The 15,690-nt window shown below is 34.7% G+C and overlaps 1 protein-coding gene across 6 annotated transcripts in view; it reads right to left on the reverse strand.

Annotated features, from left to right (window-relative positions):
- Nucleotides 1-862: 862 nt before the first annotated feature.
- LOC131029709 (protein LAZ1) overlaps nt 863-15,690 on the reverse strand; it is a 62,234-nt gene continuing 47,406 nt past the window's right edge. For 4 of the 6 annotated variants that reach the window (XM_057960320.2, XM_057960321.2, XM_057960323.2 and 1 more), the window contains 6 exons: nt 14,024-14,132; nt 10,626-10,810; nt 10,383-10,471; nt 5,857-6,118; nt 1,796-2,047; nt 863-1,654 (listed from right to left, as the gene is read on the reverse strand). In XM_057960320.2, coding sequence (XP_057816303.1) covers nt 1,301-1,654; nt 1,796-2,047; nt 5,857-6,118; nt 10,383-10,471; nt 10,626-10,810; nt 14,024-14,132 — 1,251 coding nt within the window. In that variant the 3' untranslated portion in view covers nt 863-1,300. Of the gene's footprint in view, nt 1,655-1,795; nt 2,071-5,856; nt 6,119-10,382; nt 10,472-10,625; nt 10,811-14,023; nt 14,133-15,690 lie in introns of those variants that run through there. The other 2 variants (XM_057960326.2, XM_057960324.2) reach the window with 2 other exon arrangements.

Here is a 15,690-nt window from a genome sequence, read left to right on the forward strand (position 1 = left end):
GCAAGCCACCGTGCAACATGCAAAACTGTAACCTCCATATTTTTAACTCATTCTAACCCGTTTGTACAAAGTGCAAAGTCTTCATCTTAGTATGTTTTATGAAGATTGCAGTCTTGCTGGTCAACATATCAACCATTGAAATAATATAAGCAAAGCCCCTGTAACACTCAAGTTACATTTACTTCTTGCTATAAATTGCACTCATTTTTCAGTCAACGTGTAGCTTTTACTTTGATTTGATGTTTCCAGTCTTGTTTATACATTCAACAATTTATTAATGATGTCATCTGCCAGTCTTGCCCCAAATCTTCAAACAGCCGGATGTCATGCATATCACGCGTAGAAATATATATGTTGTCACGCATACACATGAAATTGAGAGAATGTGATTATAATTAGTTAGATTGAGACCATTGCATTGTAGAGATCAAATTAATATAGTAAAAACTTAAGTACTAAACGCAAAATGAAGGACTCCAGTTCTCGATTAAATCCTCTATAAAATGCTGCTACTGCTGTATGATAGTAGAGCTTTTATTTCTGAATGTTCTTCGTGTGACTTTTGCTTTGCACATTTTCTTCTGCATCCCTATTCGCAATTTCATTGACAGCTTTGAATATTCAGACATTTTCGAGGATGATCTCTATTTTGCAGTAGTGAAAAACTACCAAGAGCAAAGCATCCCACTTCCAAGAGAAACGATATTTCCAAACATGTTCAGCTGTTAAAACTGACCTTGTTTTGTTTCATACATTAATTGGCAAAGAACTATTCATTGACTCATATTCCAGCTACAATCCATGCATTGCTACAGTACATTAAGATAACAATCATATTGGCTACAATGATCAAGAGATTAAATTTTGAAAAGGGGATATGCCTGCAGGGATGATACTCAATTGCATTATGTGAAATATTACAGATGCCCAGGATCATTCATCCAAATGAAAAAGAATGATTGAATGTATATCGCAATGGCAGAATATTTCCTGAATTTGCCCCTTAAAACATTTTCAAATCAGTTTCTCTGTTATCTACAGGTAAAGGTCCAACGATTGAAGACATGTGAACCATACTTCTGACTAGCAGCTGAAATACATGTAACCATGTACTGACACATCAAATGAATGGAGCCTCCTCATGGACAGATCCTCTATCTTTTGAGGATAAAAGCCCAGTGTGATTGTTTTAAGTGTTTTTCAGTCCCATATACATCACGTGGAATGACAGCAGAGCAATATATAGTATGTTCAAAACTTCACGGAGAAAAATCTTGCAGCCTAAAATAAATCTCCACCATTAGTCCTTCGAAATCCATCTTCTACCATGAATCTCATATCGACCACCACCAGTGTCACTGTTCTCTCCCCCACTTTCGGCACTTGCGTTCCCAGAAGTACTTCTATGTTTCTTGCTTCTGGTTATTCCACTATCACTGATGCTTCCTGTCAACAATGGATCATCTATTCCACGTATTACTCTGTTGGCTGAATTTGAGGACAAAACAAAACTATCATCCTTAGTATGTCTTCTCTCTCTCTCATGGCGTTTGATATTTTGTGAGATCTGATGAAATGTTTCATTAATCCGTGTAAATCCTTTTTCAACAGGTTCTACTGCATGGTGTACAGTAAATTTTACATCATTCACAATCTGCAAACACAATACGGTACCTATGAGTGAGTACAGCTCTCTTTAACAATTTAACCAGCAAGGCTCAGCAAATTAGAAAGCATTATACAACGAGGATTCTAATCATGAGAAGTTAACTATCTGAAATTTATGACTACTCACATATTCACCACCTCCGAAAACCACATCACGGACACTTTCTCTGAATGTCATTGTCCCTCCTCCCTCAATGTCTGGCTGTGGAAGTCGCATCTTTGTTGGACGTTCACTGTCTTTCACCTCTTCTGGATCTAAAGGAGAATCTATAGAGGCATAATCTGCCATAACAGCAACGCTTCCAATACACCTTTCTCCCATAAGTTCGTACGGTTTTGAGGGGAATACATAGAGATGAAAAATCGAAGCAACACCCATCTGTGCTGAACAATTTCACAAATCTGTCAAATTGCAGAGTAATAAAATATTAAGCTCAAAGGTACCTTTTACTTTAGGTGCAATAAGAACATATTTGAAACTTACAAATCAATTATTCCTCAAGGCTCAAACAATGAAAGTATCAGTCCATACAATTTCTAGTAATACTACTATGTTATTTTTGCAAAATATAAATTCAGATGGTTTACTAACAAGTGTAAAAACATAAAGTATTCTTTCATTCTGTAAATATCTGTAATAGATCTGGGAGTAGCAAAACTCAGTCACACAACAGACACTTCAGCAAAACCGGGAAAAAGATAATCAGAAAATGTGGGATGAATCAACACCTGCAGGATTGGACCCACGCCTGCAGATTTAACCCCTGGAAGAAAACAAAATGTGAAAATGAAAGACCAACTCTTCCACTTCCAATTCCAATCCAGAGTCTTTCAATCTGGCAAAGATTCTTAAACAGCAGCAGCAATAAAGAAAGATGGAGAGTATTGGTTTCTTTATCCATGTTAATCCACAAAATGGAGAATCAAAAGAGAATATCATCTAAGTACAGATGCTGATGTAGAAGGGCTTGACAGAGAATGCAACACACCTGTAGTCGTCCATCTGGGCAAATACACTCTAGATACAATTGCCAGTACCAAATAGGTTTTTAATCCCCAAAAAAGTTCTCCCATGATTAAAAAAATTTGTATGTGTTGCTTATTTTCATTTTACCATTTCTTATGAGCGGCTCTTTGATCTCTCCATATTAACACTAACATTTGGATGTACAAACAGAAATTATGGATCGATTGGGTATCAGAGCAACAAGTTTTTTCAGGCTTGCAAGGAAATTTTATTAAGACAAATTATAACCATTTTTGTAAATTAATCTCAACGTGTGCAAGTTGAAAAGAAACAACCATGACCAAATCCACAAAGAATTCAACATTAAAGATATTATTAGGAACAAGAAACAGACCTTGTAAAATCATTTTGCTAACCAAACAAAAAAAAATCCCTAAATGAGGCCAAAGATATTTGTCATCCCTAAATTATCTCCACTCCCTCTTTCATTAGTGTAGCTAGTTGTATAAAGCATCTGAACAAAGCAAAACCTAATCCCAATATGTCTATAGAAAACCCACCACCAGACTGGAACTTTTGAACTCTTTGTCCTTAGTCCTTTTTTCTCTTCCCAATAATGATCATATCATCTTCTAACTCAAGTGCATGCTCTTGAGCATCTACTAAATCAATGTCCCAACTTGTTTTGACTATAAAGAAATATTTAGGGAGAGGACATTTATAAAACAAATAAGAAGAATCTCAAAAAATGACTTCAAAGTAGAATTGATTTCAGTAACTAGATAATTAGGCTAATGAAATATGGCCATCTTAAATTGGCTTGAGATGCATTAGAAAATTTTCACATCCAGAATTCCAATCAACAATTTAACTTATAGCAAAAAGATGTAAATAATCAATTCTGTTTCCCTCCGAATTCTCTACAAATAGGAAGGATTGTAACATCTTCATGCAAAACAAAAATCAAAATCCTACATTGTCATGAATGTTAAAATATCTTGTCTAAATGTTTAGTATTGTCACCAGAGAACTTTGGGAAAAACCTTCTTGGTTCAAAAGGAAGATCATGATATCGTAAGTGATAAAAGGACCAATATTGTCTCCCCATGGCAAGGATAGAAGGATCATTGTTGCTTGACACTGTTCGAGATGTGTGCTTGATCCTATTCAATTCAAGGCTACAACATATGACCATTTGAGCCACAAATGGTCATTCACTACTATAGGACAGCTGAATTTAGGTAGCCCTAGAGTGCATGATGCGCTTCTGTCATGTTTTGCAAGTGATATTTGGCATCTGACATTTAAGTCATGAGATGAGCATCAACACTTCTTGAAATCACTTTTTGATCTAATTTCACTTTAACACTAGGATACGTAAGTCATCCAAAGTATCGTTTTTCACTTAACTATCAAAGGTCACTTTTTCATTCTAATTTCTTATCGACAACTTGTTATCCAACATCCTAGGGGCACACTTGAGCACTCAGGAGCACTTTTTAATTATCTCACTTTGACATGTTGCAACTCAAGTGAATTTAAGCAGCCCTAGAGGGTATGATGCACTTTTGGCATGTTTTTGCATGTGACATTTGACCTTTAAATCAAAAAAGAGGGGTGCCCGAGCTTCTTGGAGACACTTTTTGATCTTCATCCCAAGACAGACTAGCAAGCTATTGGGGCCAATTTAGATGGATGTAAGGATCCAAATTAAAACTATGTCTGTATTTCAATCCCAAGTCATAATTTAAGTTGATTGCTAGTCATTGTGTGATTGATTACATTATTTTAAATTATTGTGAAGCTAATTATGCTACCTACTAAACCATTTACTTAAATTGGTGAAATAAGATATATAATTAAAACTTACATATCCAATATGCAACATTTAAAATAAGTTTTGTTCATAGGGGACACCTCCCCTACCCTCAAACCCTCATCCCCATTCCCAAAGGTGTTTCAGATACTACTGTCGCTGTTGCCACTGCTCTCTCTCTCTCTCTCTCTCTCTCTCTCTCTCTCTCTCTCTCTCTCTCTCTCTCTCTCTCCCTTTAGACACACTGGCATCCCTGAAACACATCCTCTGCTGTCCCCATCCCCAAAATGTGGTGGAACATAGAAATAAGTGAATTCACATAGCCTGATTAACTTGACTTGTGAACCCTATGGTGCTATGGACATTTTTCTGTATGGGGGAGGTGATTATAATCATTTGAATACACTCATGATGTAGTATTTTCCTGGCTTCTGATAAGGCCTGATTCTGTATATTTTCTCCTCAGACAGTGTATCAAATACAATTCCCTTTGAAACCTACAAATCCTACTAAAAATATTCCTCAGCAGTCGAAACAAAACACCAATGATGCAAGGCAGAACAAAAATTATCCAGCCCAAGATCACATTTGCATTGAAGCAGTAGAACTGCTGATATCTGCTACCTGAAAATGCACTAAAATTGTTTTGGAATCACCTCAATGCACCTAGAATCACCTAAGTATGCCTATAAACAATTCCAAACTATTCCAACTAAATCTCGTGCCCTACCCAACTCCACAAAGTTACAAACAAATTAGTTCCGATTCCAATTCCAAAAGATCTAATTCCCGGAATTGTTTGGGTTTCAGGCTGATTCAGTAAGTTAGCATAATAATGTTGGACCTCAGTACTGCATCAGGTACCAAAATCTTGTCACAACTGTAGCATATGCATAGTCGTAAAATGAGTAGTCTTTTTCAAATTTATTGTAACAATGTAGAAATGGATGGCCTTTAAGACATACATTCAAGGCTCTGCAAGATGACAACTTGGATTCATACAGGCATGTTAAGAATTTCAATTCAGCCAGCAAAAAGAAAATGTAAAACAATTAAACTCAACCAAACAGTTGAGTCAAGAGAGAGAAAGATCAAACAAAGTTTCAGCTGTGGTATCAACATTATAGAGCCGCACAGATGGTGAACAACTCATTACCATCTAGCAACATTGCAGAATGTCATTAACTCTCAATCTACACTATCACAAGTGCCATAATACTTGTAAGGGCTACTGTTTTTAATTTGCATAGTTCTAATGATTGATCAGATGTAACAAACTGTAGCTAAAAATTGCATTGAATAAATGTCAGCAGCTCACATTTAGATGTATAATTGAATTTTTAATTTGTCACAATTTTGATAAGTTATGAATTTAGAATATAAAACCAAAGTTATATGTCCACACCTCTATGCATATAATGAAGTCTTGAACACTTGCTTTGGATTGCAGACCTTGTGCTATAGCGCCTTTAAATAAGCCCAACGAATACAGAACTGCTATTGCAACACCCTGCCACCATGTCAAAAATACAATGGACTTAAACATAAGAAACTTTGCCAAAGGCTTGATTGGCTCCAGCTCATCCTTCGTAACTGTGTAAAATTGGACCAGACAGTACAATGCCCATGACTGACTAAAGTTGAGCACAACTGCCAGGTAAGGATACCTGCAAATGATAATGGAAAAAACAATCAAAAATTCAAAACCAAACAATAGAAACAAACGAATGACATCCAAGATATCAAAGTTCAAAAACTGAAAAGCATAAAGAAAAAAAGAAAATGCAAGAGATCGTTGAGGATGTACATAAGATTTATAATACAATAACAATAACCATCTGTTTTGCGATTTTGCATATCTAAATAAGCTGATGAGGATGCCCCACAGGCACAAACCTGCTCTGTGCCGTAACCAGGGGTTGTAACCTATATTGACTTGTGTACAGCTGAAAAGTGAAAGCCCATCATTCCTAAGGATAAAATCATAAAGGCGAAGAACACAGCAGACAAGGGTCCCAGAAAGCCTGCGTTTCAGGGATCTACAAAAAAGATGCTCATGAATGGTGGTACATACATCACCAAGGTTCTATTTACTTGCAACCTCTTGCAATAAAAGTTCTCTCTCAACCATGCATCTTTTTATTTTTTAACTTCATCATTTTTCATTCAAAGTTATAATAAATATTTTGTAATTATAAAAGTTGTAAGCAAATTCAATAGATTGCGAGTACTTTTTCAGCTGTGCGGAATTGGAGTACACACTCAATTAAGTACAACCAATTGGGTGCAAAAAAGGTGAGTATTTGATCTTTGTGCAATCCATAAAGGGAAAACAAATTTTTTATATCCAGATCTGAGTGTTTTCCTTCATCATTTCGAGTATTTTCCAGATTTGTAGCCTCATTTCCGAAGAATTTCCAAGTATTCCAGATTGTCAAGGGTAATCAGACTTTCAAGTTCATTTTTTTGGAAAATTGTATGCAAGAGCAAAGAACAAGGGTTTGTGCGTCCTTTTGTGAAGCAATTTTGATGATACTTTACAAACCCAAATAAGTTTAGCCCATTAGGATACAATTTGTTTCACAATTTCTTTGAAGATTGACTGCCATGAAAATTTTAAGTTCCTCAATCAATTTAGGAATGCAAGTTTTAAATTATCATATCCTTATCATTAAATTCTTGCAATTCACTTAAGAGATTCCAAAATCTAGTTGACAGAATTGTTTATCCATGACTTTAATCCAAGGAATTTTCCTTCTTTTTCAGGATTGATGCAAGGAGGCAGATGGAAAAGGACTTAACAACATGGAGGATACAACCATGACGAGGAAGTCAAGGTCCAAGATATTGACTTCCTCGTCATAGGAAATGCAAAGATGAAGATGAAATGCATAATGATGACCAACAAATGCATTTTGAAGTTTCAGAAGAGTTAATCAAAGTTAGAAACTCATGAGGCAAAGATGCAAAGACTTCTTTATGATGATATAAAGTGGAGTCAAAACAAAAGAGCAAGAAAAAAGAAAGCAGAAACTTTGTGAAACATGCAAGCTGAGATGGTGCGCACTCATCTCCACCAGCCAAATAGTTCAAAGTCAACATGTTCAGATTCATTGAACCTGACTCCTACAAAGAAGCAAATTTGCATGTTGAATTACATTTCATAAAATGTTATAACTCATTTTTTCATTGGTCCTTTCTCTAAAAGGACGTGCATTCAAAGTTGTGTAATTTCCTCATTGGATGGCATTAAGTGTATGAGGTAGTAGTTTGTAATGTCACATTTTAGGAGGACACTAAATCTTGCCCAATATACTTGTAGAATTATAGCAGGTTATGTATTTTCAGTCTGCTGTGATAATTTGGACAGATTCAATTCGATGTTGTTTCCCTCTTTACATGCACAGGTCTGCTATTATATCAATCTGATCTGCTGCCTATACTCAGATATATGTGTGTGTGTGTGTGAATCCTTTCTATTCCATCAGGTCTGATTCTCTGGTTATTGATTTAATGTTTCCTCTTCTTTTCCTTCAATGCCTGCTTTATTATTGTTTGTAGATTAGTATTTGTGTTTTGATCTCTTTGATAAATGTTCATATCATTCTTCCAGATTTTCTCATAATTCTGATTTAGGTCTGCTCCAAAATCTGCTTCTAATGCTACAGATATTTTGTTCTATTCCATGGATCCTTCCTTCTCAAATGAAAACTTCTCCACTTTATATCCTCCAATGTGAAGGAGAGTCACACCTCTTCTTAATGGTCACACCTTTCACAATTACCATCCTTCAGAAGGTTCACAACCTTTCATCGCTACCCCTTTGAAAGAGCCACTTCCTTATCTTCTCCCCATTAATGCTTCCTTAGTTCCTTTGCTCCCTTCTTTCTTCCTTTTTTTCCTTTTTCCCCCAAATGAAGTTCTCCTCTCCCTTTTATATTTCGTGTTTGAGGGAGTCTCCACTTTTCATTTCATCCCTTTTGACCATTCATTAAACTTAACTAAATTTTAATTATATTAATTTTTTTTATTCTTTCATATTTTAATTTATTATTATTATTTATTAATAAATCCTATTTCAACAAGGGGAAATTACATAGTTAGGGTGTTAGTACTAACTCCACCTTAGGGTTTCATTGTTAAATCTTGGCCATTGATTTAGAATCAATCTGGGCCCTTGATTTTGTAATTGAGAAGTCTATATAACGCTTGGTCTTTTCATTTGTAAAGGTTAAGAGCAGTAATAATAGTGGAATAAGTAGTAGAAATAGTAGTAGTAGGAGGAGGAGATTAGAAATTGTTGCCAAGATTATACTAGAATCAATACATAATTTTCATTGAAAATATGGTGGATCTTTGTGTGTTGTTTCAAAATTTTGCATGGTTTTTACTTCTCAATATTTAGTTGAAAATCATTGATTTTAATGGAGAAATGTGAAAATATTTGATGAATTCCTTGGTTCATACAGTTTGTAGTTTGTTGATTGCAAATTGCAGTGTATGGTTACAGTCTGAACCTCATTTTAATAATTGTTCGATTGTGGCTGTTCATTTGGATTGTGCCAACAATGGGTATTTGGATGGATATTTACAATATGAAAAATCTTTCAATTTCCTTTGGAGATCGCATTAGCTTTGTGTAGTTGTTGTTATCATGGTGAAGCAAAGCTTGATTAATGAATCAATCTATCTAAGCACTATCCATTATCCTCATTCTTCATAGGTCTTAGATTAGATTCTCTAACCCTTATCCATTTGATCTTTGTTTGGTAGAAGTTTAAGTTAGTTTAGGAAGAAAGTATCACCTAAATTGCTATATCGGATGTTCAAGTTCCAATTGCTTTGTACAAGTGAAAAGCGTAAGTCCCTTTGTGAGAACAGCATATCACATCATTTCACTGAGTCTATTCATTGTCAAGACCTGACAATAGGAACCTTGGGGTAACCTTATTTAATCATATATTTAGCATTTGAGATTTCCTTATTCAAGAGGATAGAATACTTAATGTATTTTATTTTGTGTTTAAGTGTGTCACAAAACACCCATCAACACATAGGAGCATCTCATTTACTTGATTTGTGGAAAACAAAAAGAGCAAATCAAAAAAACACTAGGTGAAATATCATTAGTTCATCTCTTCGAGACCATGAATTTTTGCACAATCTTGTTTTAATTTTGTAAAAGCAGTCCTCCTCTGATTGAATCTTCATATTTTATCATAAAGTAGCTAAGCTGAGCTGTTCAAGTCTGATGCATTACTGTAATGAGCCCACTGCATTAAATAGAACTCGACATAAAAGAATGTATAATATTAACAAGCATAAGGGATAATAATGAAGCATTAATTTTCTCTATGAAACAGGAAGAGAATGAGACAAAATAATATTATTGAAAAATTAAATAATGCAAAGTAATTCAATTAAGAGCTATAAATGTTTTAGTATAATAAAGAAAACAAAGCCACACAGTGGCTATAGGAGGATAAAGAAAGGATAGGATAAATAAAGGAGAGGATTTCCTTGTCTTTTAAGTACAACAATAGTTATAGTAAAGAATATTTTCTTATGCAAACGTTGTGCAATCAAACTGGATTAACAGTTTAATATTCAGAAGATTCGATGCCTACACAGTTAGAAGTGAATGAAAACAGGGCCTTGGCTTATTACTTTATCAGTTTATTGTTTTTATTGAGAATTTATTTGAAATTCAGGTTATAGTGTTTTCAAATTTTAATTTCCTACCACCTAATTACTATCAGAGCATTTATGCTCATTTCAAAACTCTTGTAATAATAATATACCTTTTTATTCTCAAAAAGTAGTCCTTGGTTTTAAAAGGACATGCCCCTACTAAATGGTAATATAGCATTAAAATTTCTGTTGCTACTTCACGTTATCTAAGAAATATAGTGCATAGAGGTGACAACTTACCCACAATTTACCTTGAACTCTCCTTCACAATAAACCCCAAATGTTTCAAGCACCACTGCTAAAAGCGCACAAAATGTCTTTATTATCATCTGAGGAAAACAGATATTGCAGCAGCCAAAATAGTCAGAACAGAAGAGCCACAAACACAATAAAAAAATTCATTTAAGAACTTAGAACTATAATAACTTACTACAGCACCCTTGAAAACTTAACAAACATTGTCGGGGAAATTAAAGGACGTACATACTGAACAATACCGAATTTAACAACTTGGAAAAACCACTGTCCAAGTTTCCATGGCTTAAAGAAATATTTCAGTGGGAAAGGGTGCTTCACACATCCCTTCTCAGAGGAAGGTTCTAACAGGGGTGTTTTGGCATTTGAACGACCCTGCCTCTTCATGAACTCAATAGTTCTTTCCTCTCCACCTTCAAAAGATAACATTATTTGAGATGAGAGAAAATATACAAACTTTGTACACACCCTATTTACATTTGCATTTATAAAAACCCATCCTATATATTAATTATATGTACTTTACTTAGCATTTATCCTAATTTGAAAAAAATAATAAATCATTTTTATTGCTGTAGATACAACAACTTTACTAGAATGAACAATAACTGACATCAAGGAACAATTAACAAACATAAGGCACAGAAAACAAGTGTAGTTAAAAAACATCTAATACATTTATTGACTTCATACAAGATGGCCTGACAGTACGGACAAAGAGATATGCATCAAATCTCAGGAGTACATATCAATATGTCAAATTCCAAATGTTGATGTTTATATATTCAAAATTCAAGTTTGTAACATATATGACATGTATCAGAATATGATTCAAGTTTCAACTACAAAAGTAGCTCTATAGGGCATTTACAAATTTAAAAATTGGATTATAAAAACCAACACTATCCAGCACGAGAAGTACATGCCCACCAAATAGATTCCCCACATATGACGAAGTACATGCCCACCAAATAGGTTCCCCACATATGACACAAACAGCTCCTACTTGCTGAGGCATCGATGTCTAGTTCAATGTCTTACCCTATGTTTTTTCAGCTATCATAACTCAGGCTGCATGACTAATGTAATGAATCGTGATTCACATGTACAAAATCGAATCACATTTAAATTTTAATGTATAAAGCTTCAATATAAGAAGACGCAATATCCTTCATCATCAATGTATTTTTTGCATGGTTTCTAACACCTGTTTTTGATATTGCTTCAACCTGCAGTATATTCACAGAATCAAAAGTTCACTTAAATCTCCTGCAGGCATGCATATAGAGAACAGAATAAGATAGAAGATACTGAAGCTCAATGTGGGGATAGAGTCAATCAAAAGGAAAATAGTGCAACTCTGGACCGTAACAGCTCCACCAGACCTCTGTAGCATTTTGCAATAATAGCTTCATTCTGGAACAAAATGAATGTTAGAGAATCCTTCTGGTAATAACTGTATAGGTGTTTTTTGCATCAATGTTTCAGATCAATCTCCATGAGTCATCATCACGTCATGGATCATGGAATGTCATCCAAAACGGTCATGATGGCTAATGGAGAGTCATCCAAAACATTGATGCAAAAAATACCTACATAGTTATAATCCGAAGGATTCTCTAACATTCACTTTGTTCCAGAATGAGCATCACCACATCCTGAATCATGGAATATCATCCAAAATGATGATGACTGGCTCACAGAAAGTGATCCGAACCATTGATGCAAAAACACCTACACAGTTATTACCAGAAGCATTCTCAATCATTTACATGGGCCATGAAAATATCATGTCAATTAAAGTGAATGTTGTTTCTACACTTCCCACTGTATCTTTTTATTCAAGCTTTTTCTCAAATCAATGTTTCTACTGTAGGCAATTTTCTCATCTATTAAATTGAATGTTTCAATGCCTGTGAGGTTACTGAAGGAATACCCCATAACATGTCTTCAAAGCCTGAAGTAGATATTCAGGACAATCACATGCAAATGACATTTTGGATGAAAATGTGGCCAACAAACTAAATCTTAGGCAAAGTCCACAGAGTTAATAATAGATGTATCAAACCAGGTGCTCAATAACAAAGTTTGGCAGGCTAAGAAACTCAACAAATCATAAGTCCAAATGAGAAAAGAATTCTGTGCCAGTATCAAAAATTAATCGCCATGTATAGTAGTTGGTCAAACATTTTTTAAAAATTTTATGGTAATTTTTCAATCTGTTAGTTGCCAGCATTGTATGTCAAGTCTATTTTTCTGCTAATAACGAAATTTTGTGTCATAAAATTGTTCTTTCAACTAGATTTTATCTTAACTATAAAACCACTATCCTATATGCACATAGGCTACAAGTCCCAAAGGAAAAGTAACTATAAAGATTAAAGAATAATGCATTTCATTTATAGGGTGTTTTGTGGGTCATTCTAATGTTCCACAAAATTCTGTGTCAGTCACAGTCAGTTCACTTTTCAGATTTCTATAGTTAACTAGGTTCCATATAAGTCAGTTGTACTTCTTGATCGTTGACTGTGTTTTATGTAAAAGTCAAGTATACAAGAACAAATCCTCAAGAAAAAGTAATATAAATGGACACTCGGGGCATGTAAGTGTTTTAAATTTTGACCAAGGTCTTTGACAATAATGTGGTTGAAGGCTTATTTGACCTGAGTTGTGGTCCATACCTCTTTGGGAAAGTTGTTCTCGAGTGCTGTGTAATGCCAGAGACTGATAATCATGTTGCAGATCTATTGTTGTTCCTTATTAACAATTTGATCTTTGAAAACTTACGAAAATCATATTTCTGTGTCTGTGTCTCTCTCTATAAAAAAGAGAGCTCAGTAATCTCATATTTCAGGTCAAAATTACAATTTGCAAATATAGGGTTTTGTCCAATTGTCGAACGTTACTACAGCAGTTTAAATTTAGTTTTCTTCAATAGTCTGTTTTTTAGATTTTTAGCTATTTTAGTTTTTCCAGCTATTGCAGATTCAAAACTGGCAAGTGATAATAATACTCTGAATATGCAAACAAAAACTGTTTCTGCTAGCCAATTATATAATGGCCTATAAGAATCCATTGGATTTCACTCGACTGTGAGTGTTTTCCCAAGATTGGATTCAGTGGTTTGTCAAGTAGAAAAGATACAACTTAAATTCCGAACTATCATGGGTTGAGCCTAACCTTATTTCAAATGATCAAGCGTGTAACAGAGGATGTTGACAACTTGATGATATCATTTCACCCAGTAGTAAAAGGCAGAAGGTTCTTTTGTCTGAACTCGAAGAGGTGCCAGTTATGTTATAAATAGCTTGCATTTTTTTCCAATCGGGAAAAGGTAATTTGAGTTACTATGGATTTTAAACCCCATAATGCTGCAACTTATGAGTACTTACAAGATACCAAAAATGCAGTAACCCATTCATCAAAAACTACAACAAAACTATCATGTAAGAAAGCATGCAACAATTCTAACTGGTTATAAACAATATAAAGTAAATGACAGCAGAGCAGCCAAGAGCGTGAAGAGGAATTTAAAGGTTAAAATGGCATACTCTTAAAAGAAACAAAACGTATTTCAATGTTAATTAAATGTAATCATGTTATTTGAGACAATAAAATAGACATACCCAAGCAGGCTATAAGGTATCTCCCAAAACAGTACATAGCAAAGGCCTCATAGCAGTCCCGTAGGATTTCACAATCAACCGAAATTGCAGGTTTCACCAGCGACACAAACTGCAAACCAACGGATACAACAATATATTATAAGAAAATGGATTTGTTAATATCATGTAAGATAGGTCATATACGCTTAACCAAAATCTCTCTTATTCTCAAATACTACTTTATTGTTAATTTTTTGAGAAAACAACGTACTGCATTATATTCAGATCAAGGACATCTGAATCTTGCATCACTCACATGAAAGCAGTAGAAAACATGTTTAGCCTATGCATATAAAAAAACAAGAGAATATTCATTTAAAGGAAACTATATCAATAATGTTCCCATCCTTTAAGCATGGTTATCAGATCAAGCCACTCTGGTTCAGATCTCGCCCAGAACCAGATTTTTTAGACTGGCCACATTTGTCTGATTCAGTAGGTACTTTTCAATTCCTAATACCTATAGAAAATTGACCTAATTATTTTTTAAATTCTGGATTTCTGAATTTTTCGGCCTCGCCAACCAATCAAATTTGTTGACTTGAACCTGGTAACCATACCTTTTTGTAGCCAAAATTTCAAATTCATCACTGAGGTTCAACCAATTGACACGTCTCAGATTTTTAAAACTTCTGCTCTTCCACTGAGCCTATCGCAGCCATTGCAAGGGGAGGCAAACCAATGTGTCATAAATTAGAAAGAGTGATTTGCATTCTGCCTACTCACTTTATCTAGATTCTATACCTGCCTTCAGCTGTTGATCTAGGTGGATCAATGTAAATGCGTAAGTTTGTAAATGTGATGTAAACAATGTAAGTAGCAAACATAAATTTGTAAACATGCTGTATATAGTGTAAGCAGCATATATATAGGCACTTCACTATTTGTAAATCCAGAGCGAGAGTTTGAAGAGAGGGATAGCATGATAGAAAATGTTTGAAGAGAATTGGAAGTGTTGAATCACTTTTCTTCCTGTCCTTGAGAGTGAGAAGTGAGGGATTGCATACTACGAAATGTTTGAAAAGAATTTAATGGTCAAGGATCTTATTCTCCTGCCCAAGAGGTTTAATAGCCACTTTGTACTTGCTCAATTGAGCTTAAGGAAGCAACAAAAGCCATCTTTTAGGCTGGTTTTCCCCACACTGGAGTTCCCTAAATGAATACTTGTGTGTAGGGCATGTTTCCTACATTATTTGCAGTCAAATTACTGCTCTTTCCATGCAGTAAATTTACTACTCTTTCCATGTAGTCTATAATTCATTCAATACCAATTATAAAAGCACAGTATCATGGATCATTTTTGTATCAGAGATAACTTCTTTCTGCAATTTGGGAATGTTAAGGTGTGTACATTCCACTCACTAGTAAAGCCAAAACACAAATAAAAAGAGATTTGGAAGAATTCAATAGCAGAATACGCTCAAGGGGTTGAAACCTTCACAAGTACTCATGGAGAAAAGGAAAGCTAGAATCTATGAAATGGTATAAAAGACTCAAGAATGTAGAAAAATATCAATCAGGTAACTGATTCCCAAGCTCAATTATTTGAAGCATAGTTCAAAAACTCGGAGAGTCACAACGTACTCGTGGCTTTTTTTTGAAACAAGGACTTGAGCAAACTCGTAGGT

The sequence above is a fragment of the Cryptomeria japonica genome, chromosome 9, assembly GCF_030272615.1.
Source record: "Cryptomeria japonica chromosome 9, Sugi_1.0, whole genome shotgun sequence".
In the NCBI taxonomy this organism is placed as follows: domain Eukaryota; kingdom Viridiplantae; phylum Streptophyta; class Pinopsida; order Cupressales; family Cupressaceae; genus Cryptomeria; species Cryptomeria japonica.